This window comes from Salvelinus namaycush, chromosome 28 (assembly GCF_016432855.1).
Source record: "Salvelinus namaycush isolate Seneca chromosome 28, SaNama_1.0, whole genome shotgun sequence".
NCBI lineage: Eukaryota > Metazoa > Chordata > Actinopteri > Salmoniformes > Salmonidae > Salvelinus > Salvelinus namaycush.
This window is the reverse complement of record NC_052334.1, coordinates 30,809,367-30,832,203: the sequence shown is the minus strand read 5'-3', so window position 1 is coordinate 30,832,203 and position 22,837 is coordinate 30,809,367. Positions and strand designations below refer to the sequence as shown.

The 22,837-nt window shown below is 41.2% G+C and overlaps 1 protein-coding gene and 1 long non-coding RNA gene across 2 annotated transcripts; both read right to left on the bottom strand.

Moving 5' to 3' along the window:
* Positions 1-6,530: 6,530 nt before the first annotated feature.
* On the bottom strand, positions 6,531-8,584 carry LOC120023508. The gene is made up of 2 exons (XR_005472699.1): positions 8,469-8,584; positions 6,531-8,357 (listed from the first exon to the last, which is right to left on the bottom strand). It is a non-coding gene; the product is annotated as an uncharacterized LOC120023508 (long non-coding RNA).
* Positions 8,585-17,091: 8,507 nt separating this feature from the next.
* Positions 17,092-22,188, bottom strand: LOC120023323 (paired box protein Pax-1-like). Its single transcript, XM_038967341.1, has 7 exons — positions 22,160-22,188; positions 21,074-21,143; positions 20,783-20,789; positions 19,985-20,644; positions 18,889-19,022; positions 18,361-18,568; positions 17,092-17,186 (listed from the first exon to the last, which is right to left on the bottom strand). Exons 1-7 carry the CDS (start codon positions 22,186-22,188, stop codon positions 17,092-17,094), a joined length of 1,203 nt encoding a protein of 400 aa, XP_038823269.1.
* Positions 22,189-22,837: the final 649 nt, after the last annotated feature.

The window sequence follows — 22,837 nt, the reverse complement described above, 5'->3', positions numbered from 1 at the left end:
CAGAGGTAAAGCTTCTACCTCAGACGTGTCTGCTCTCCCTCTTTAGCTCACCTTCACTGAGACAGTAGCAATCTTCTACGGATAGTTGAGAAACTCTGTACCACCGATTAACAGAGGGCAGAATAACCGAGGTCAGAGTGGAAATAAGAGGACATTGTGGAAGAACAAGTTGGGCCAAATCCTGATTTAAGATGTCATATTTGTTTATTATGTATTAGACATTCACTATTTCTCTGTTGTAAGACAAATGTGTAATTTTTTTTATTCTTGAAAATATTCTTGAAGTGTGTGCAGTTGCTAGGAATTGTTAACTGTGTTGTTTCTTCAAATGGGAGCTGCCTGAAGTCTCTTGAAACGACTGACCCCTGTAGTGACAACATTGGCGGTGATTACAGTAATAAGGGAGGTGTGTTCATGTTCTACCAGCCATTTATCTCAATCTATTACACCAATTGTGACAAAGAAATTAGCAGGCTAAGCCTTAGATGCTACCAAACACGTCATTACAGCAACCTAAATCAAAGCGATGACAGCCTGTCAGAGTGAGACTTGAGTAATTATGATGCTCATCTGCCCCCGGGGAGTGAAGAGGGCATATGCAATCACTTCGACATGACATGATTAGCCAGCCCACAAACATCAGCAGAATATGGCAGCTGCCACTGTCTGATTGATAGCCTATGAGCAACACAGTTTCTCTTGAAACATTCAAACGTTTTTCTGCTACCGATTTATCGGAAAAGAACCAACCATAGAATCCTTAATTGGCCTCGACAGCTATTGAACTTAATTTACAGTATCAGTGTAGTCTTTTGTAAGTGATATACAGTCTCTGGCCCCTGCAGATGACCCCTGCAGATGATAAGGGCCTCCCTGGAGGTGGGGGAAATGGCTCAAGTTGGGCCTTTCAGACACACTTAGAGGGAGCTGTGCTTGAGCCAGGAGTCGCCAACTTTGCAATCTCGCCTTTTATAAGGCAATCACTCGCACAGTGCTATCTCCACCTGAGATCAGAACACAGCAACAAAGAGCTGCTGAAACAGCCCAACAGGCAGTGTTCACATCCGCGGCGAGGAGGTGTAGAAGGCAGGGAGGGTTCAAGCTTGGGGTTTTGGATTGGGCTTGGGCAAGAATGCTTAGACGGTGCCAAGTTTTATTTTCGGTGTAAGCCCATTACAAGAGCAATCACAGAGTGTGTGGCATTATGGAAGACATCCAGACGGTTAAGATGGAAATCCCTGATTGTTTTTGAGACCTGAACCTTGACATGATCCCTATTAGTCAGCACTCCCGTGGCACACAGCTATTCATTAAAGATGATTATCGGTGGGACTGAAGGCGAGAGGGTTTTCAAGGGCAGCCAGCGAGGCGAGATCAATGGGAAGCATCTAGGACTGGCTCTCTATAATTTTTCTTCACTATTAGTGGAACTTCAAACATCCACACTGGTCTGGGAGACACCATGTTCGCTCCTGTGATATCATCGCAGGCGAGAGAAACAAAGGACTGGGAGGCTACAATTAATTAAGGCGTACACACAGGGACACAAATTCGCGGAATACTTCACAGATGTAACACAAGATCAAAGGCAGAACTGCAAGGAATTAGACGTGCTCAACTCATTTTGGAGCCAGTCTAGTGGAAAGCTGCTATTATCTATGTGAATGTCATATCTATACACTTTATTTCCCATTACTAAGTTGTTTGCCTATCTTGCAGTCATACAATTCCACGGTTATTTCCCAGTTAATTTTCCTGACGCAATTCAAGTGAATTCAAAAGTTCCTTCTGACATTTGTATGTTTTTCATCTTAGCCTATCCTTTTGTGTATACAATTTTGACTGATGTACATGTTTTGGGTTATCAGTGTGGAGCATGATCTATCATGTACAATACTGTATCGTGACTTACAACACAATAGTGCTGTGTGGTGCTTGAATAGGCAGGAAACTCCCGGATCATAGTCACTGCAGGGCTGCAGGGAACAGAAGCTGACATTGCCAGAGTGTGTGCACAAGAGGAGAGCGAGAGAGAAAGAGAGAGAGTCTGGTGATAGAACTCAGCAGTAGAGGGCTCACTTTTCCCTCCCTGAGCTGTGGCTGCTTGTTTAACAGATGCCTGCTTCCAATGAGGTGATAATGCACTATAAAGTAGAGGAGACAGGGATGGCTTTTTAACCAGTTGACCACCGGATGATTTTCCTTTTTATTCAAAGAAAGGTTCATATTACCTTTAAAATTACATTAGAACATCTGCTTAATACCTATGTCATATCCATTTGAATTGAATTATAAGGGAATGACTTATGTTATTACTACATAACAAATATGTAATAACAGGGAGTTTACATATACCAGTAAAAAATAATAGTGTGCTGAAAGTTTTTGTCTTATTCTGGAAACACAGTAACCTGTTTTGATTGAACAAGGCCCTGTGTGTCTGTCAGTGAGACGGAACTCCCTCCTCATTAATCTCCCAGTAGACTTTAGTGTCAGACTGGATCATCAACGGAAACTTTCTGCCACTTGAGCCTGCTACTGATGTTTGGCTTGAAAGAAGAAGAAAGAGTAGGAATCAATTCCTCCATTAAAAAGGCTAGACATCTGTGTACCTTAGGCTTTGTGGGAAATCCTAAGCGACTCATAGCATTATCTGGACAATCCAATATTTGCTCTGAGGGACAACAACATTTACCTGGCCTTTATTCTAGTATACCAATGATGATGGATTAACACTCACGGTGGAATCCAACCCTTCTGCATCTCAGTTTATCTTAACTCGGAAGATCACTCTTACGGAAGAGCAGTATTTTCTATTTTATTTAGCTTGAGTCGGCATAAATGGATTTGCTCAGATAATAGTGTGTTTACAAACTGTTGCCACAAGATGTTGTCAGGTGTCCTCTGAAATTTGAGCATATGAATTGATGTGCATTGACCAGAATATAGTTGACAAATGATCAATCAGCTGCTGCCATCAATGTGCAAATGGTTAAGAGGGTCTCCAGCCATGATGAAACAAATTAAACAAAAGTCAAATGACTTTATTCGCTGAGTTCAGATGGAACGAGATTTACAGCAGTCTGAAAATGAAAAAGAGCAAGTAACGAGCTGGTTTGAAGTCCGACCACAGTGTGGTGAATCTCTGTTTGAGTCAGGTCTGCTTCGAATAAAAACTGATTTGCCTCCCCCTAAATTTAGTCTCCTAAATTACACACTCCTCAGAGCATTGTAGGAATGCAGGAGGCTTGAAGGCCCTCCTGTTCTCCTCAGTGTAATGAGAAACTGCTTGTGGAAGACGCTGCTCATAAAAGCGAACACCTGTGATGATTAGACCAGGGGCATCAATCTTCATTTATCCCCACCATCAACACCAACTAGAGAGACCATTCTCCTGACCTCTCTATTATTCCCAAGCAAGGAAAGTAGGCAGACCACTGGAGGAGTTTTGAAAATAAAGGGGAGCCGCACACTCTAGGAACTCAGATGCAAAAATTTAATTACCAACGTTTCGACAGCCAAGCTGTCTTCATCAGGGTATAATCACAAACACTGCGGGATGACTCGTTTATATAGTGTCAAAAGACACACAGGTGTCTGTAATCATGGCCAAGAGTGGCCTAATATCATTGGTTAATTCTCAAATATTAAAATGGCATACAAAGAGTAGCATACAAAAAACAAATGGATAGCATACGATCATAGATTCATTTTAGACTACACAAGCTTACAAACAATTACAATGGCAAAATCACAACAATCACAAGAATGGCTTCAGATCAAAGTCCACGTTAAGACCGAAGGGAGCAAGGGTCTTTAAGTTAAAGATCCAGGCAGCCTCTCGTTTTAACAATAAATTATCAAGGTCACCCCCTCTCCTAGGGAGGGTGACATGTTCGATGCCAATATAACGCAGAGACGAAATCAAGTGGCCTGCCTCCAAAAAGTGAGCCGCAACTGGGTAAGTCAAGTTTTTGCACCTAATGGTGCTACGATGCTCTGAGATACGTACTTTTAATTCACGCTTTGTTTTACCCACATCATTTTTACCACAAGTTATAAGATAAATAACTGCCTTAGTGGAGCACGTAATAACACCTTTGATTGGGATCGATTTCCCTGTTTGTGGGTGTTTGAAGGATCTGCATTTATAAGTGCCATTGCATTGAGCACAGCCATTACACTTGTAATTTCCATCCAGTAGAGGCGCAAATAGACGTTGTTCAGAAATATCTTGGGGTGGTAAATCAGAGTGTACCAATTGGTCTCTGAGATTTCTGCCCCGCGAAAATACAACCAAGGGAAGGTCCGAAAACACTAGAGGAGGCCTAGAAGGAAGATGAAGACCTAATAACCAGCCATCATTGGGAATTAAGAACTACAACTCAAAGAGACCAAACTGTCCTCTCATGTCTTAGAGCAGGGTTCCCCAACTGGCGGCCCGTGGACTGAATTTGGCCTGCGGGTGATTTTACTTGATCCCCATGTTCTAAAAAATTATTGTTGGACATAAAACACTGTAAAAACACCAGCAAATCAGCTCCAAGTGATTTTAATTTTGGAAATCTGTTCCAAAGTATTTCCATGCGTAATAGCGAGATACTGTATATGTGATCTTGTACAAAATATTCATTAAAACAAATAATTGGCCTGCGAGTGAATCTAGTTGCTGATCCCTGTCTTAGAGGAAACCAATAAGGAAGACTGCCAATGAATAGAAAATAGCAAATCCCTTTTGTACAATTGACTATGCTGGTGACAGGATTATTGTGGTCCGTTCATAGTAGGGCCATCAATTTTCAAGCTTCTTCGAATTAAAATGGTTACTATATACTGTAGAGAAGATTGACAGTTTTGGCTTTGTGTTTTCGTTGGGCCAGCCAGTTCCTCTAGCAGGGGCATACCAGGGCATATTCTGTAGGGAGAAATGTTAGCCCTAATACAAGAATTGGTCTGTTTTCGTTTTGCAGGTGCCAGGTGGAATGCCATACTGCTAAATTCATACAGTGCCATGTTTTTTTTTACTGGGGAAAATGTCAACAGTTTTTTTTCACTTATTGAAACGGAAGAAAACCTGAACTGCTATCAATATACAAAAAATGAAAACGTTCCTCCCATGGTATTTGTTACTGTTTCTTCTTGGGGGAAGTAAAATGACAGACAGCCTTGGATTTCACCAAGAGTTTCTGAAACCTTTTCACCTTGCAATCGATAGGCCTTCCCCATTGGGAGACACATTCTCTTTCTTGGCACTGAGAGCAGGAAGAGAAAACAGGCACGTCCTCTGCCAGCCTGACACACACCTTTTGTCTCCCTCTGGGAGTGAATGGAGAGTTGTTGCCTAGCAGGAGATAGAGTGTACAGGGAGGCGGCTGATGACAGCATTTTGCATTTCCCTTGAAGCCACTTGTTAAAACAGCAGCTGTTTTAGCGAATCCTTTGAGGATTCATATTTACACTGTGTCGGAATGAATGCACTTGCGTGTGCTGCTTGGTTTGATATACGGTTGTTTTTTTCAGAAGGACGAAGTAGGTTACAGACATTGAACTTAAAGTTGGGTTGGAACTTGGGTCTACACAAATCCACCATAAAAAATGCACTTCGAGTGCATCCTATGCATAATTCCGAAACACACACACTTTCCATTAAAAGGCACTAACCACATTTCCAAAGTAAAACACACCGCTAAACCGAAAGATAAAAAATATCATTGTTTATTTCATTAGTTTTTAAAACCATGACAGATATGCCATTAGGGCTGAACGAGCTGGGACGCACCAGACAATTGAATGCAGTTTAAGCGTTTCTTCGGAGGCCCACCTTAGCTAGTGTGACTGGGAACTAAGTGTTGACTCATGGTTGGCTCTATCGGTGATGGTAGGTGATGACTGATGTTTGTCAGAGCTTAAAACAACCATCTAACAACTGGCTTGTCCTGATTGGAAAGAGAAAGCTGTTTGTAAGGCCTGCAAAAAAGCTATTTTGATCCATATTATTAATTGATCTCTGAGTCTATTTACTCAACCTGATCCTTGTCAGTATATTGCCCCTCATTTGTGCATAGGCCCACGTCATAAATGTATCCACCAATAAAGATGTATGCTTAAGGATCATGTTACCTTCCCCATTACCTGTAGGAGGCTATTTGGTTTCAGAAAATTTGTCATTTTACTTTGAAGGAGAAAACAATTATGATGTGGCTAAAACTTCAAAATAGCTCAGTTGTTGAATAAATGTACTTTCATCAAACCATAATGGTTAATCACCCTGATTGAATTACATAAAACAGAGAACTGGTTGTCAATATTGTCAGTATTTTCCAGCAAATGTGTCCTTAAGTATGCAATACTATTTTTCAAATACAGAATCTCAATGAACATTCATACAGCAGAATGAATTTAGTTTTCATAGAGAAATGGTTCCATGAAATGGTTCAGTACCTCCTTCGTCAAAATATACAGTATATGCAAGTGATTTTCTTCTTACGGTAAAATGAAATCACATTATTGTGGCAATAACAAAGCGAAAATCAACAACATATATAAGTTTAATGTTTTCATATACAGTACAATATAATTACATTTTTATTCTGTATAGCAATGAGTAGTTGAAGCAAAATGTCCATCTGTCAAAAACTCCAAGTACAAAGACCACATGAGCTGATTGGACAGACATGGTTTATATCTCTACACATTCTCCGCTTTCTTCCCTTTCTCTCTGAGAACAAATCTGGGTGAGACAGTGGTGGTCGGCTGTGTGTTTTGATAGAATGATGGTGATATGAAAAAACCTTCCCATATTTCCTTGTCTTCCTCTCTTTTTGCAGGCCTGTCTCGAGGCCTGTCTCGAGGCCTGTCTCGAGGCCTGTCTCGAGGCCTATCTCGTCTTAAACGAATTACATATCCTATTACTCAGCTTTCAATTCTAACTGAATGTCATCAAACACAAGCCAATCATATTCGTTCATGAAATTGACTTTCCCTTTTGTTTTTGTGTTCTTGTTTCTTTAACAGGAAAACTCTCCGAGGGCCCCTCTTTTCATGTCATCACAACGCCTCAAACCAGTGTGAGCTCAGTGAGTCTCGGTCGAGGTAGTATCCCATCCCCACGGAGCAGCAGGGCTAGTTATTCAACATCAATCCCTCTGACTCAGGGCCAGACTAACGCATTTGGGGCCCCGGGGCACCTACTTACAGTGGGCTCCCCAATCCCCCAAATATATTTTTGGGGGGAAAACAGCTAGCTTCCTGCATTTCAACACATTTTGACATTGGGCAGAGATAAAAATGTGCAGTTTTATAATGCTATTCTACACATTTTGCCATGAGGATGAGAGAAAATTGTGTGGTTTAAAGGAAATTTCCTGCAATTCTACACATTTTGCCATTGCCTAGAACGTGTTCATATGCTTTTTGGAGGCCCCCAACCTCCAGGGTGCCCCATCCTCTGAAGGTCGAGGGCCGCGGGGCACGTGCCCTGGACTCCCGTTCTGTAACCCAGCCTTGCTCTGACTCACCTAACATTAACCCCTGTTAACTCCATGCCAAATTGACAGCCACCTTCTGGGTCAAGCTGTGTGAGTAGTGAGATGAGAGATGCTGATTTGTCTGAGTGAGCAGGACCAACAGAGCGACACGCACGGTTCTCCACGGCTGGACGCATTCACTGCTCATCAAAGGGCCCTGCTGTCTGTGGGTCAGCCTACTGTATAGTTCCGCTGGAGCGCCCTGCTGTCTGTGGGTCAGCCTACTGTATAGTTCCGCTGGAGCGCCCTGCTGTCTGTGGGTCAGCCTACTGTATAGTTCCGCTGGAGCGCCCTGCTGTCTGTGGGTCAGCCTACTGTATAGTTCCGCTGGAGCGCCCTGCTGTCTGTGGGTCAGCCTACTGTATAGTTCCGCTGGAGCGCCCTGCTGTCTGTGGGTCAGCCTACTGTATAGTTCCGCTGGAGCGCCCTGCTGTCTGTGGGTCAGCCTACTGTATAGTTCCGCTGGAGCGCCCTGCTGTCTGTGGGTCAGCCTACTGTATAGTTCCGCTGGAGCGCCCTGCTGTCTGTGGGTCAGCCTACTGTATAGTTCCGCTGGAGCGCCCTGCTGCCTGTGGGTCAGCCTACTGTATAGTTCCGCTGGAGCGCCCTGCTGCCTGTGGGTCAGCCTACTGTATAGTTCCGCTGGAGCGCCCTGCTGTCTGTGGGTCAGCCTACTGTATAGTTCCGCTGGAGCGCCCTGCTGCCTGTGGGTCAGCCTACTGTATAGTTCCGCTGGAGCGCCCTGCTGTCTGTGGGTCAGCCTACTGTATAGTTCCGCTGGAGCGCCCTGCTGCCTCTACCAGCTTGAGCCTTGCCACTTTCGGAGAGACACTGCAGTAACACAGGACAATGAAAACACGTACAAAATAAAGTATAAACCCTCCAACAAAAGACATATGGAACTGCCAGTGGGAGAAAGAGCAAACGATTTGTGTTCCTTACCTTTACGCTATGAGGTTGCTGCCACAGAGAGATATGTGACCTGCAGTATCTAGACACAGAGACATACAGTAAGTTCCAGACGTTGTCAGTCAATAGGTTACATAAGAGTGTGTTGGTTTAGTTGTGAAGCCGTCTGAGTTTATGAACCCACAGTGAGCTGGGCCTGGAGGTTTTTTAGAAACACAAAGCTAATGTCTGCTGGTTGCTGGCTGGCTGTACTAACTGGCTGTCATCACAAATCCCAAGGGAGTGGCAGGAGCAGGGTGCGGTCAGAGGGTTGATTAATGACAACCTGCTTTGTTTATCTTTTACCTTTTGTTGCTCTATCTCTCCGAATGACCCCACGGTGACAGTGTTCATTCCAGGGCCTATTGTACACGATATTCCAACGCAGCTCGACAGGTTCTGCATGCCTCTGCCATGTCACTCAGCATAGACCCGGACCGCTGAACTTCCCGTCTCTTTGTCCATCATCCTCAGGCGCAGGACGCTGGCCACCCAGCTTTCAGACGCTGGGTTAACCATCACTGACTCATTCTCGACCAAGACCACCTCTTAGGTCTGGAAACTTGGGACACACTGCAGTTTGGTTCAGTTTGAAATGTAAACTTACCATACCTATTCAGAACTCAGCATCATTGATCTTTATAATACAAAGGTTCAAGCTCTCTGACATTGCAACATGTAATCCTTGTGTCGGCAGCTGTGTTACAACGACAGAGCTCTATAAAGTTAGTATCACTCATCTTGAAAGTCTGGGAATTCCAGAACATCAAGGCAACCAAAGTTACAATGTGTGTGATGATAAATAAAGGCTCATAGATGCTGATAAGTTATAAAGTATTATATACCGTCAGTTTTATTTTATTTATTTTTATTTCACCTTTATTTAACCAGGTAGGCTAGTTGAGAACAAGGTCTCATTTGTAACTGCGACCTGGCCAAGATAAAGCAAAGCAGTTCGACACATACAACAACACAGAGTTACACATGGAATAAACAAACATACAATCAATAATAGTTGCCGCAACTTCAAAAGGAATCAGACTATTGACATCTCTTTTATATGAGAGAAGGTGGGAAAGGCCATGCTTGCAACTTAAATGTATGTAAATTGTTACTTTCTCTGCACAAGACTCAAGAATGGGAGACAGTGATTTAAAACCTAAGCTGGGGCACATCACTGTCTTTAGTTTATGTGAAATCTTCAATTGGGTGAACTTAGAAAACTTCACTAGGGTTTTGTTAAGTTACATGTACATTTGTACATTTTGTTGCCTTTTGCTGCCTTGAAATGACATCTCAAAAGGGAATAAAAAAATTTTTCGACCAATCTACACAACCTACTCCACATTTCCAAAGTTAAAGAAAAAATCTATACATTTTTGTCCAAATTAATAATTTAAATAAATATGTATTTATTGCGTATGTCTTCAAACCCCAGAGTTAATACTTGGTGGAAGCACCTTGGGCAGCCATTACAGCTCTGAATCATTTTGAAAAAGATTCTACTAACAACTCTTAGGGCAACATTTATCCATTGTTTTTGTAAAAATTGCTCAAGCTCATTAAATTTGGTTGGTAGTCATTGATGGACAGCAATATTTAAACCTTGTCTTTGATTTTTCAAGCAAATTTACATCAGTGCTGAGACTGGAGAACTCAGGAACACTCAACACCTCTTGGAAAGCTATTCTGGTGTGTCTTTGGAATGAACATTTGTGTAACTATATCCTAGGGTTAGGTTTTCAGAGGACTTTTTACCTGGGCTTTGCTCCTTTCATATTTATTTTGATCCTGACAAACTCCTCAGTCCCTGCTGGTGACAAGCATACCCATAACATGATGCTGCCACCACAATAAAAAAAAATACAGAGGATCAACAACATTGCATTCACTACACATTACCGTCCTGTATGACAACGTGAAAAGAATGAAGCCTGTGTTGAAAAATCCACTCCAAATCATCCATTCTGTTTGCAACAAGGCCGCTAAGTAATAATGAAAGACAACACAGCAAAGAAATGCACTTTTTGGCCTAATCCAATACAACACAGAGTGAAACCCTCTGTATTGTGGTGGCAGCATCATGTTGTGGGTATGCTTGTCACCGGCAGATGTAGTGAAATGCTTATATTGCTGTCCATCAATGACGCCCAACCAAATTTAATGAACTTGATCCATTTTTGACAAAAACAATGGATAAATGTTGAGTTGTGCAAAGTTAGTAGAATCGCATTCAAAATCATTCACAGCTGTAATTGCTGCCAAAGGTGCTTCCACCAAGTATTATCTCTGGGGTGTGAAGACATACGCAATAGATATGTTGTATTATTTATTTCATTCAGGGGTAGGTCAATACGCAAATGTTTTGGCCTTCGTCAGGGTCATTAACGTCTCGTCTGAAGGTGCGCTTCTTAATTGTGGGCTCATTAAGGGTAAGGATCGACAGGTGTGTTCGTCTGCGCGCTCCCGGAACAGACACACACATGTCAATAGTGCATCTCAGATATACAATACTACATGCAGATATCTTTGTTTTTTTTATATGTATTATTCATTTGGAAAATGTTCTATAATTTTTCTTTAACTTTGGAAATATGGAGTAGGTTGTGTAAAACGTTAGGAAAGAAATCCAATGTATTCCCTTTTGAGATAACATTATAAGGCAGCAAAAGGCAGCAAAGTGTGAAAACTGGAAGAGGGTGTGTAGACTTTCACTAGGGACAGTACATGCAATATGCCTTTGTTGTTGGCTGCTTTTGACTGGAACGCAAGCATCAATTCAACATGTCTGTGACTATAGCCTTTAACATACTTAAACAAAGTACACCTGTATGACGTCTTGATAAACCTTCTACACGTTTGTTGGTTTTATTACATCGTGGTTGTTTGTGGGAACCATATGTGTCATTGTCCGAAAGAGGAACATGATGTTCATCAAGCTGTTTGATGCCTTCGTGCTATTGTCTTTACTGTCAGTAAAAAAATACATTGAATCAATATTGTGGTTGCAGACCTTTTTTCTGATGTTGATGCTCGTCACTAGTTGCCTTTCTGATCATGCTTCTTCAAATACCAGTGTGATGCACTTAATAATGTCTCATTTCTGTAGATGCAGCAAACTTGGTTCACATGCAAATACATTTTCCTGCCCAAACCGACAAACAGTGCAGTGGCTAACCACTCATGCATTTTTCTGAGTAGAGTCATCTTCCTATTATCACCTCATAAGAAATTGAGCCAAAAATTAAGTTGACAGCAGCCTTTAAATCTGATGCCACACAGCTCGCTGGTAACGCTTGGCATGTATGTGGCAGCATTAAGCAAAGTATATACTGTATTTCAGCACAGTTAAATAAATCACAGATGGGCAGAAAATTTATTCTATAGTCTCCACAAATTACAGAGAATCCTGCTGGACCCTGTCAGTGTCTCTCTTCTACTGCCCAGAGAGCTCCTCTCACAGCACATATAGTGTACATTTATGACATTCAAAACTGCTGACACAATCACTGAAGTCTATATTTTCCCTCAGGAGGCATGCATATTCTTTAGTGATGTTCTGTGTCTCCCTTTGGACACATGACACAAGACAGTCTATTGCTATATTTGCATACCCAACACTAATACAGCACGGGAATGGCAAACGTAATTCTGGTTTGCAAAACTATTCTCTGCAGTGTCCTAAAAAGGGAACTATTTTAATTGTGTATGCAAACAGAATTTCATGCCGGTTTCATCTTCTGTATGTGATAATCAGAGCTGAGGCTCGGCAATTCAAAGAGATCCTGTTGTTATTGCTCTTATTTCTTCATTCCCTTTGCTGCTGTCTCGTTCTGTGGACCAAAACAGCCCCGGAATCCCCCAGAGAGCCAGTCCTAGCATACGTGAAATGATAGGTTTTCATTTGAAGGGCCAAATGTCATCATCATGTCTCTGTCCCTTTGCTTTCAGAGCGCCTGGTTGATGTGGTTAGCTGGCAGAGCAAGTCAGAACATGGGAGGGAGACATTTATCATCCTCTCTCTGGACTACAGCCTCCAGTGGAAATCATGTGGACAGGACAGACAGCACAGACAGACAGTGGAAAAGAAGTCATTGATGTTTTTCATAATTAGGGAACCATTGGTTTTGTGTTTTTTAATTTTCATGAGTTTAGTTTGAGTTTACAAATGGCTATATTTTTGTAGTCTCGTTAAGTTCTGTACATTATGTGCTGCATGTCTGTCACATAGAAATGAAGATGTATGGACATCTAGACAGCAAACAGTTGCCAAGTTCCCCACTCTCCACAGAAGGTTTCTCATGTATCATCCTCTGCCCTTTTTCAGGAGCTATCTCTGTCTGGTTTTCTGTCTTGCTGAATGGTAGTACACACAAAGGTACTGTACACTGCGTTAAGCGTCTTTTGGCCTTCTTCAAGACATTGTGATAAACATTGTGATAATGTAGAAGTCCTAAATCATACCCAGATGAGTGTCAAGTGCATACATTGAGCTCTTGTCTGTACAAAGCAAGCTCAATCTGTCCTATACACACACAAGACACTGATGGATCATTCTAGTCACAGAAATGAGTGCCATTGCTTGGATTATGCACATGGCCTAATTTCAGACCCATTAGTATCAAGGATTTTGAGTCTTCCCTGCGTACTGACTTTTGTCTTTTAAAGCTTGTCACACTAGAGAGTCTTTACAACATTAAGTAGTAGAATAGTATACACTTAAGCTCTTCGGGTTCAAAGAGAGGGCACTTTTTGGTGCATCTGCTGCCCACATTTTTATATATTCTTTTAACTCTCTGCCTTTGCGCTAGAAGGTTCTCTAAACGTACAATAACTTGTTTGAAAATAGAGGGCTATATATTGTTTCTACAATAACTGTAAAACCAAATGTAAATCAGATATAAAATACCCAAAGAGGTATACGTTCATATAGCTTGGTCAAAATATACATGTTCCATATCTTCATGATCCATATTTTTGGCCTGAGAAATTACCAGCAGAAAGCCTCCCACCTGTTGCTCTGGTGGTACAGATGTCCAGAGAGTGGCGTGGTGGGGGGGCATCACTCTGGCCACTGATTGATGACGACAGGTCCCGCAGGAAGTAACCCAGCCACCATGAGGGAGTGTTTTCTGAACCCCAAGCGGTATCCAGGAAAACAAGAGTGACTCCAGTCATTGAGCATTTGTACTGGGGGGGCATCTTAATGTTTGGATATGCCGAGTCACTGTGGGCTTCACAGGATAGGAGTAAGGAATTAACCCTTCTAAAATAGAGCTTAGGGAGTCTTTCCAGATACTTGGTCAAAAGCCTGTAGATGGGGAATTATCAATCCTCTGCTACATGAATGCATAAGTAGTTGATGCTTCACCTTTGAATTTGAGTGTCTGAGTTTGTGATATTCTTAGATTTTCTTTTAACAGCTCAACTATGTTTTTGTGCAATAGAGAAATGGAGTTTCAGAAGCCTGTGAACAGTCTTAGAACTAAGATAAACCATGGTCTGATTTAAATCTTACGGGCAAGAGACTAGATTTGAGATGGAATCCCTCTTAATGAAATCAGAGGAATAATGGTAACACTCACTTTACATTTGCTGCAACCCTATTACAGTAAAAGGTAAAAACCTAAACACAAGTCTTACATTGAAGCGGCAGAAGTTGGTAGATGTGTTTTCTGGCACTGAAAAGCAGCTGAATGTCACTTACAGTGTTCACATAACATGAAGAGAATTTTAAGAGAGAAAGATGGAACTTGTTCAACACTTTGAAGAATACAAAAATGAAATATCAAGGATAGATGTACTTGATTAAGTCAATGTTTTGTCTCTTTGTCTCTGTTTCTAACTCTGTCTCTGTCTCTCTCTCTCTCTTTCGCTCTCTCTCTCTCCCTCTCCCTCTCTCTCTCACACACACACACACATACAACGTGGAATTGTGATGGCATTGGTTGTCAGAATTAACAATTGTCCATTGTTCTTGATCAGACAAACATGGAAATACACATGGAAATGCCTTTTCACCTCAGCAACACACTTGGTCATTGATTGGTCCTCTCTCATCGAGAGTTCTCTGGGGTTGATTTGCGTAACTGGAAACTGTGTCAACAGATGCAGGAGACCGCTGGTCAGGTGGATTAGGCCTAATGGTGATCCCTATCTATCTCTGGACTGTAGTCGGGGCCATGTAAAAGTCGGCACTGTAAAAGTCTCTTATCTGAAGTAATTTTCGTCAACTAAGCTCTGGAAATACGTATTTTGACGACCCATTTAAAATCAAATGAAACTAATTTAAACTGGTTTTCAAGACATGGGTTTCCTCGCTTTTTCACTTTGTGGCAGCGCAGTGTAAGTCTTTGAATGTGTAAAACTCAGTAAACCCAATACCCCATATTTGTAAGGATTTTGAAGTTGCATTACTTGTAAAGAGATTGAGCTTATTATTGTTCCAAAAGCAATCTATTCACTGGCATAGCCTGCAGGAGCACCTGCATTTCTTATGGAACCGCTACTTTCCCCATGTTGCTTGAATTCGATAGATGGAATAAATTCTATGAAATACTATTATATCTTTGATGTATTTTGATTATATTTATCATGTATGTTCTGCATTCCGTTTTTAAAGTACATTATTACAGAGCGCGACACCAATATTGTTTTGCACAAACCATAATAACACTAAAAGCCTAAGTGACGGATTAGGATGACCAAATCGTTAGTGTCCTCATAAAATATATGTTTCACTGTACGACGTTACGTTTATGCATATTGTTTTGCAACATTTAACATAAACAATTTCCAAAATGATAGATCTATCCCATTTTGATTGTTGGTCAAAGTATCTTGTCTCCTAAAATTACCGCCCTTTATAGTCTAGAAAATGTTCGCATTTAGTTTTAAATGTAACTAATCGAATTCGAGACAAATACAGACTATGTAGGCTAATTGCGATGTGCATTTTACTTTGTGAATTGGAATGTACAGTTTATGGGATGTCTGTAGCCTATGGCACGCACAACATGTTAGTCAATAGTTGGCTCCAGTGAGACGCACTGACTTTTGGATGGGATGTTGGGCCAGGAATTATAAATACTTTTGTGGACATAATAAATATGCTGATTGTTAGTATTAGAGAATGCAAATCCTTCGGAGCCATCCGTCCAAGGCTGGCTGGGCTGTGCTTGGCTGGGGCTGCATATATGCACGACTTGAATGTGAGGTTGGGCTGGTCCTAATCGTGTGGACATGGTCAATAATCTGTAACGGCCCGTGCACAGACCTTTGAATGGCAGGTGCTGAAAGCACAGTATCTCTAATGAAAATGTCATACTGAACACCACGCAACCAACATATAAGCAACGATTTGCCCAAATCTAGGCCATATAATGTCACTGTTATTGCACAATGTGCAAAGTATATTCCCATTGTTTGTAGGTAATGTAATGCAATGCAGTGTTTCAATTATCACATCATCCCTTAAGTGTGTGTGTGTGTGTGTGTGTGTGTGTGTGTGTGTGTGTGTGTGTGTGTGTGTGTGTGTGTGTGTGTGTGTGTGTGTGTGTGTGTGTGTGTGTGTGCGCGCGCGCGCGCGCGCGTGTGTTCGTAATCCCAGCCCCAGCCTCTATTGCAAAATAACATGCACTTGATCGGTTATTTGATTTGCCTCATGGCAAGTATCCAGAAGGAGCCAAGATACCATCACTGGAGGCGCCGAATGCAGTAAGCTCCATTAACACAGAAGCAAGGCGCCCATGAGGGGGGAAAGGATTAGCACCCACACGTTGGCCCAGCATGATGCTATCTGCAGTGACTTCACTCATACCGATAACTTCGCATATCGATTTTGGCCATCTTGCTGCCTATCGAAATCTAATTGCTACGTTCAACAACTTTTTACTGTTCTGTGGCACTCAGCGAAATCATATCTGAGCATTAAATCGCTTATCAAACACATGTGACTTAGGAAAATGTTTTGCAGTATGTGTTTGGCATGTTCATTCATGACGGGAGCAGTTCTTTTTTATAATGCCTTTATTTAGAATATTTACAATGGATTTATAAAAATATATAATTAAAGCTTTTGCAGTTATTTTACATTTACAATTCATCACTTTGTTCACATCGTTGAGTTTGTATGCAGAAACCAGATTTGAAACCAATCAAGAAAATATAATGTTTTGCGTATACAGGATATAGTTCAATTGTCAATGCGACCCCTTATTTAGACTATAGCAAAATGAAAAATCAATGACAGACATTATTCCATTTAAATCCTGTATTTTACAGAAATATACATGAAGTAGGTTATTTCAATGAAAATATGACAAAACCACCAACCGCCACCTCCACCACACGAGGACATTAGTCCTCATACGTTTACATTCGTAAAGCCACATATCGACTGTAGGTCATCTATGGTTGGCTACATTTGTATGCATATGCGTCAGGCTATAAGGGCCCATTCAATATTTAACACTTTGGCAAACAAATCATAAATAGTGCTTCCACTTACTGTTTGAATTCTTGAAATGCATTCAATTAGGTAAGGCAGGGTCTGCAGCTCGTTACATAGGCCAATTGTAAGTTCTGAGTCCTCGGTTTGCGGCACGAGCTCCCTGGTTTAAGAGGATGAGGTAGGGAGATTGAGTCCGTGTACACTGCTCAACGCCTCGTGCTGCTGCTGCTTGCTTAGTGGACTGGTGGGCTTTCTGTCTCCTGCAGAACATAAACAGGAGACGTTTGCATAGCACACAAGCAATTACTCTTTACTTCAGCAAAACTCAGAAAGAATGGCAATATTTATTAAAAAACGAAATCGTTTTCTCTTAGGCCTATATCCTACATACCTGAAAGTAAGACAACACCATGCATGCAACATTTAAATACAAAATAGGTTATAAATAATAATTATAATAATAATATTAATAATAGTCAATGTTAGGCTATAAGGCTATTCATTTGACACCATATTTTAATTATCCATACATTATTTGACGCAATTATTTTTTTCCTTTTTTAACCTTCACATGACATTTACATTTTAGGCCTCCACTTTTCATTTATATACTGACAACATTTATCGCAAGCTGCAATATAACGTTCAAATTCCGTCTTCTCGGGTTCACACCTCGATCACTTGAATTTATCCATGCATAGGCATCATTTTCGTCAACGTCATATCATCTGTAAATGTAGGCTAATAACAAACTTTATAGAACACTTTGTTTAACTTCATAAATTAATTAGAAATTAAAATATCAATATAAAAAGGATAAGGAAACGTTTTAATCGAAGCATAACTAAAATACCTTTATAAGGGCCGAGATCATTCAACCGAGATCACTTATTTCAAGGACATGTTTAGGCCTATCTCAGCCTAAAATATTTCGTATTTATCGATATGTATTCACTATAGGTCCGCGCCATTAATGCAATTGTAGCTACATCAATATTTTAGGTTGCTACAATTTCGAGACCCAAATGTTGTCCTACATTGCTTTTACACTAATACCCTAGATTTGAGTCTCCCATTATTCGTACTCCATGATACATATTGAGAGGCTTGACAGTAACATAATTTAATTTCCACAATTAGACAACTGCTGCTAGATTAATCGTGGCCTAATAAGCGTGTGTGTGTGTATGTGTGTGTGTGGGGGGGGGGGGGGGGGGGTGAATAGGCTATATAAAGAAAATAAAAATAAGAAAATATTAACTTCATTTGTATTTTACACTCTGTTATTGAATTTAAAATAACGATTCATTTTTCCGTAGATTAAGGAAAAATTAAGGGAAACGAGTCAGCTGCCAGTGATTTTCAAATTACGCTAAAACTACGTTATCGCAGTTGTGATCAGAACCGAACACTATCAAACAATATATCGCCTACCTTCTCGCGATGGATGTTTGAACGCCATTGAAGAGTGTATGTCTCCCGCGTGCATCGTCATGCCGCTGCTAGGGAGGGACAAACTCGAGTTCTGGGACTGCCAATGGTGTCCAGGGGTCACATAGCTACCTGGCCCACTATAAACGCCGTACTGGTTCGAAGATGAGTAGGCACAAGATGGGACATAACTGGATAATGTTGATGAAGGCTGCAACAAAAATACAAACAAACGCAGAAAATGTCAGATTTAGGTTTCCCAGAACGAAACATTGTCACATCTATGACGTAACCTAAGTGTGTAGGCCTATATATCCATTCAACCCAAATTATATGAATCTGCTTTGAAAAATGCAGGAGGAAACGTTACAATTTTGGGGGGGGAAATTGAAACAACCTGAGAATAACAATATTTTATTAAACAGACTAATTCCTTTCAATACACACTATATTACACTTCGAGCCCAGTCTCTCTGTAGATACAGGACGCAGCTAGTCTTCTGCATTCATAGGAGTCCTTGTTGTTTTTACCTGTGCATATTTTATGTCCGCATCAATGGCTGATTTGTCAATTCCGTTGACTGCATGAGCAGAGGGAAACGTCGCTCTGTTGACATTACTCCAGTCCTCCATTTTCGGTGGATATCCCTCTGCTCCAGCAATAGCTGATTAGGAAACAGCAAATTGCACTTTTTATGTCGGATCAAAATGTCTCTGATCTATTGTTGATCAGATAGGCCTTTTCATCACCAGGCCTATCGAATGATCCAATATAAACACAGTAGCCTAGCCTTAGTGACTCTAAAATATTAAACGGGACCTAAATTACATGTTCTACTTAATATTGTACGTTATATCGGCTATATTTCTTAAAATGCTATCAAAACAATATGTTTTAAAGAGAAGAATAGTTTGCCAAATTGTGCGAATCCAAGCAAGGCCTGTTGTTTTTGTTTCTGAATCCAGAACTTTATATAGAGTTGGTCAGGAATCTCTAGGGAATGGGATAAATGCAACAAAGCTATCACACGTTCATATCAAGCAGAAATTGTCAATGTCACATAAAATGATATATTATTATATCACGTCGTTCTAAAGAATGTGTCACAACTATGCCCTTTCAAAATTGGCTACATGCTAGGCTATTTGCTAACTTAATTCGTTTATTTGATGGCAGAACTGCAGCCCTGGCATGGCTAACAATCCATCTGGGGCCTCGAGGCAACACATCACTAAAAACATGACGAGTAGGACCTTATATTGACCTTAGGTCCCACAGGGAACGAGGAGGCTTTAATAAGTATCCTAGCCCAAGCAAGGTGTTTGCCTACAGGCACGAGTGAGTAGACCTACAGCGTAAGTTGTTTTCCTTGTGAGGCACCAAACCAAGGCCTACAAAGATTTATAGGGCAAATTTCCTCCCTGATGAACTAACGTCAAAACAGGATGTATAAATCAATTCATCATGGAATGAGTAATAAACTGAACAGCACGTCAAATAGCTCGAACCAGTGACCCCAAATGTACTTGGAAAGTTATTGGAAAATGGGTTATAACTGTGTGTACATGGTGCCATTCAGATCAGCACGCAATCATTTGTCTGGAAAATAAATTCAATATTACACACCTTGATGATCCATGAAGGCCCTGATACCCAGAATGTTGGTGACAGTGTGCGCTGATGGCCAGGCCCTTGATATGCTTACATGCCCGGCCGTCACGGGTACTCCGGGACCGCTGCCCATTTTGCCATTGGGTGACATAGCGTTGGGGTATGAATAGGGGTATATGTGGTTGTAAGAGAGGCCGGCCTGTGTGGGGGCGTGCTTGCTGCTCTCATACTGGTTCGGCTGGGAAAGATTTCCAATCTTGTTCCGTAAAATCCGGCTGATGGAGCTTACTGAGGGCACGTTGTATTTGTCACAAACTCCGTCTGCGAGAAGCCTGTCCCGGATCTCCCAGGCAAAGATTCCCGGGTCACCTAGTTTGTAATCCCTTATGTTCTTCACCACATTCGGTGTAGTAACCCGTGGTTTGCTCCCCCCGATGGCACCGGGTAAAATGGAACCCGTTTCATTGTATCGTGCTAGTATCTTGCTCACACAGCCATGAGAGACACGAAGTTGCCTACTGATATCGCAGGGTCTGATTCCGAGCTGGGCCAACTCCACTATCCGTAGTCGTATGGCGTTGGGCAGCGGTCGTCCATTGACGAATACACCACCTAACTGATTCACCTCCCCATAGGTTTGCTCTGCAGGGAATGAAGATACATGGACATATTCAACTATCACGAAAAGCAGACAAAACTATTTTCATGCTCTCCATACTTACAGTAAATTTAACCATGGACAATGCGTGCTAATGCAAGTTGTTATTATTCACAGCAGGAAGATATATTTAACTTACCTTATATTTAACTTACCTTGGATCTTAGAGATACTTTTGACACTTTTTAAGTTTTATGTCAATTAATTTCATGACCTTTACATTAACTATCCATTTAATCGACCATTGAATATGAACTCCCAGATTATGAATATTTTACATTGGCATATCTTTCCATTCGTCCTGGAAAGGGATGTGTCTGTCCACTTTTCCTACACCCCGAAATCAACTTTATGGTTCTTTCTGGCGTTATGCAGGCGTGTTAAGCACGGTTATGCTTCCATAAGCTTTCTTTCACTGAAGCATGCAGATGTTAACGCAAGCTTACCCATTTGCCTGTGGTTCGAGATGCTTTGAAATAGTTGCCCCTCAATGGCTGAATGCGGTGGTTCTCCCTTCTGCACGAAGGAAGCAAAAAAATAAAGAACAAATGGGACTTCTAAAAAGTCTCCTCCCGATGTTCTTTCCAATCTTCTGTCACAGTGCTTTGAGAGAAACTACTCGGTACAATAGCACTGACGTGATCTTAATCCGATAAAGGCAAATTTGAGTTATACTGGAGGCTGAAGTTTGCTGGGATTCATTTGACGCGTCCCTCCACGTCAATTTTACCAGTTACGTTGGCGCTCTGGTATGATTTCATTGGCCGTCCTGACTGTGGAAAGGCTGTTACACACATGCACCATCCGGTTTGCTCAATTCAACCTCTGGGTGTTTTACATAGGGGGAAGTGTCTGAGGGAAAACGTTTATCCAACATGATGCATTGGTAGGCTAAATAGAAAAGATGGAGTGACTATTGTAAACCATGGAAGAGATTCTTTCAAATGAGGTGAGCTTGTGCTTTTGGATGGACTTCAAATAGGCACTTCCACTAATGTTAATTGTGTTTATAATAGTTTGTGAGTGACACTTGGCAATATAGCATGCAGTGTAGCCTATATGTTTTGATCAGGGCACCATTAGAATCGTATCCACCCCCCCAAAAAATTGTTCTGAAATAACATGTATCAGTTGGATACATTTCCTTATTTCTCCAACAACCTCTTTAGGTCAAGATCAGAGATCACTTACACATATTCTGTTATAAACCTGTTATAGGTGTGTTATTGGTGTGGCTCGTGCGTAAAGTGCAATTGCAAAGAATATTGGAATGGGATAGAAATTATATATTTCTATGACGTTTGATTTACAAATACATTTACTTGTTTATTTTTTTTATTAAAACATCATGTTTCAGAATCGTTTAAATCCATTTTCTTACATAATCATTTGCCAACGCCATTTTGATTAGAAATATATATATATTTTTAACCAGGCAAGTCAGTTAAGCACAAATTCTTATTTTCAATTATGGCCTAGGAACAGGTTATCTGCCTTGTTCAGGGGCAGAACGACAGATTAGTATTTTTTACCTTGTCAGCTCAGGGAATCGATCTGGCATCCTTTCGGTTACTAGTCCAACGCTCTAACCACTAGGCTACCTGCCGCCTCAATGTATTTATATTGTAATGCCGATTATTAGGTTATTACAATTGTCTTTAATTACTAATATATTTTCCAGTATGCTTTACAATGCCACCATATGTTTACATGTGTTTGTTTTTTGGCATTGCGGGCACAAACTGACCGCCCGTGCGTCACACCTGGGAGCTGAGCTGAAGCCCATGATTTGATCCGCGAGCCATTAGACGCCAGAACGAGCAGACCATGGGCTAATAGAATAGTGTCACATGACGTTTCGATTACAACCCAGACCAAGGGACTCACTAACTGGTAAGGCTTTTTTTTTTACACCTCCATCCTTAGCATCAAACATGCTATAGGACCCATGTAATCAATACCTTTGTGGCTTGTAATGCTCCCAGACTATAGGGTATTGACTGAATTCCAGAGGCTAACATTATCACAGCATGTTCTCTGTGTTTCCTGTGGAAGTTTAAAAAAGTATCGTTTATAAGCTTGCAAAATGTCAGTAGTAAAAGTTAACAGTCGACCCAACGGTAACAAGGTGCAGTGTCACTATCCCCTCTTTCTTGGCCAGTTCACTACAGGTCTTAAAGGGATCGAGACACATGGAAAACATCAGGTTG

Excerpts from the sequence above, each read along its gene's own strand:
- LOC120023323 (XM_038967341.1), bottom strand. The coding sequence starts at position 22,188 with ATGCCAGATCGATTCCCTGAGCTGACAAG. Across the intron at positions 21,144-22,159 it reads CGATTCCCTGAGCTGACAAG|AAGGGAGAACCACCGCATTC; the intron begins GTAAAAAATACT and ends TCCTTCGTGCAG. Across the intron at positions 17,187-18,360 it reads CAAACATCCATCGCGAGAAG|GAGACAGAAAGCCCACCAGT; the intron begins GTAGGCGATATA and ends TATGTTCTGCAG.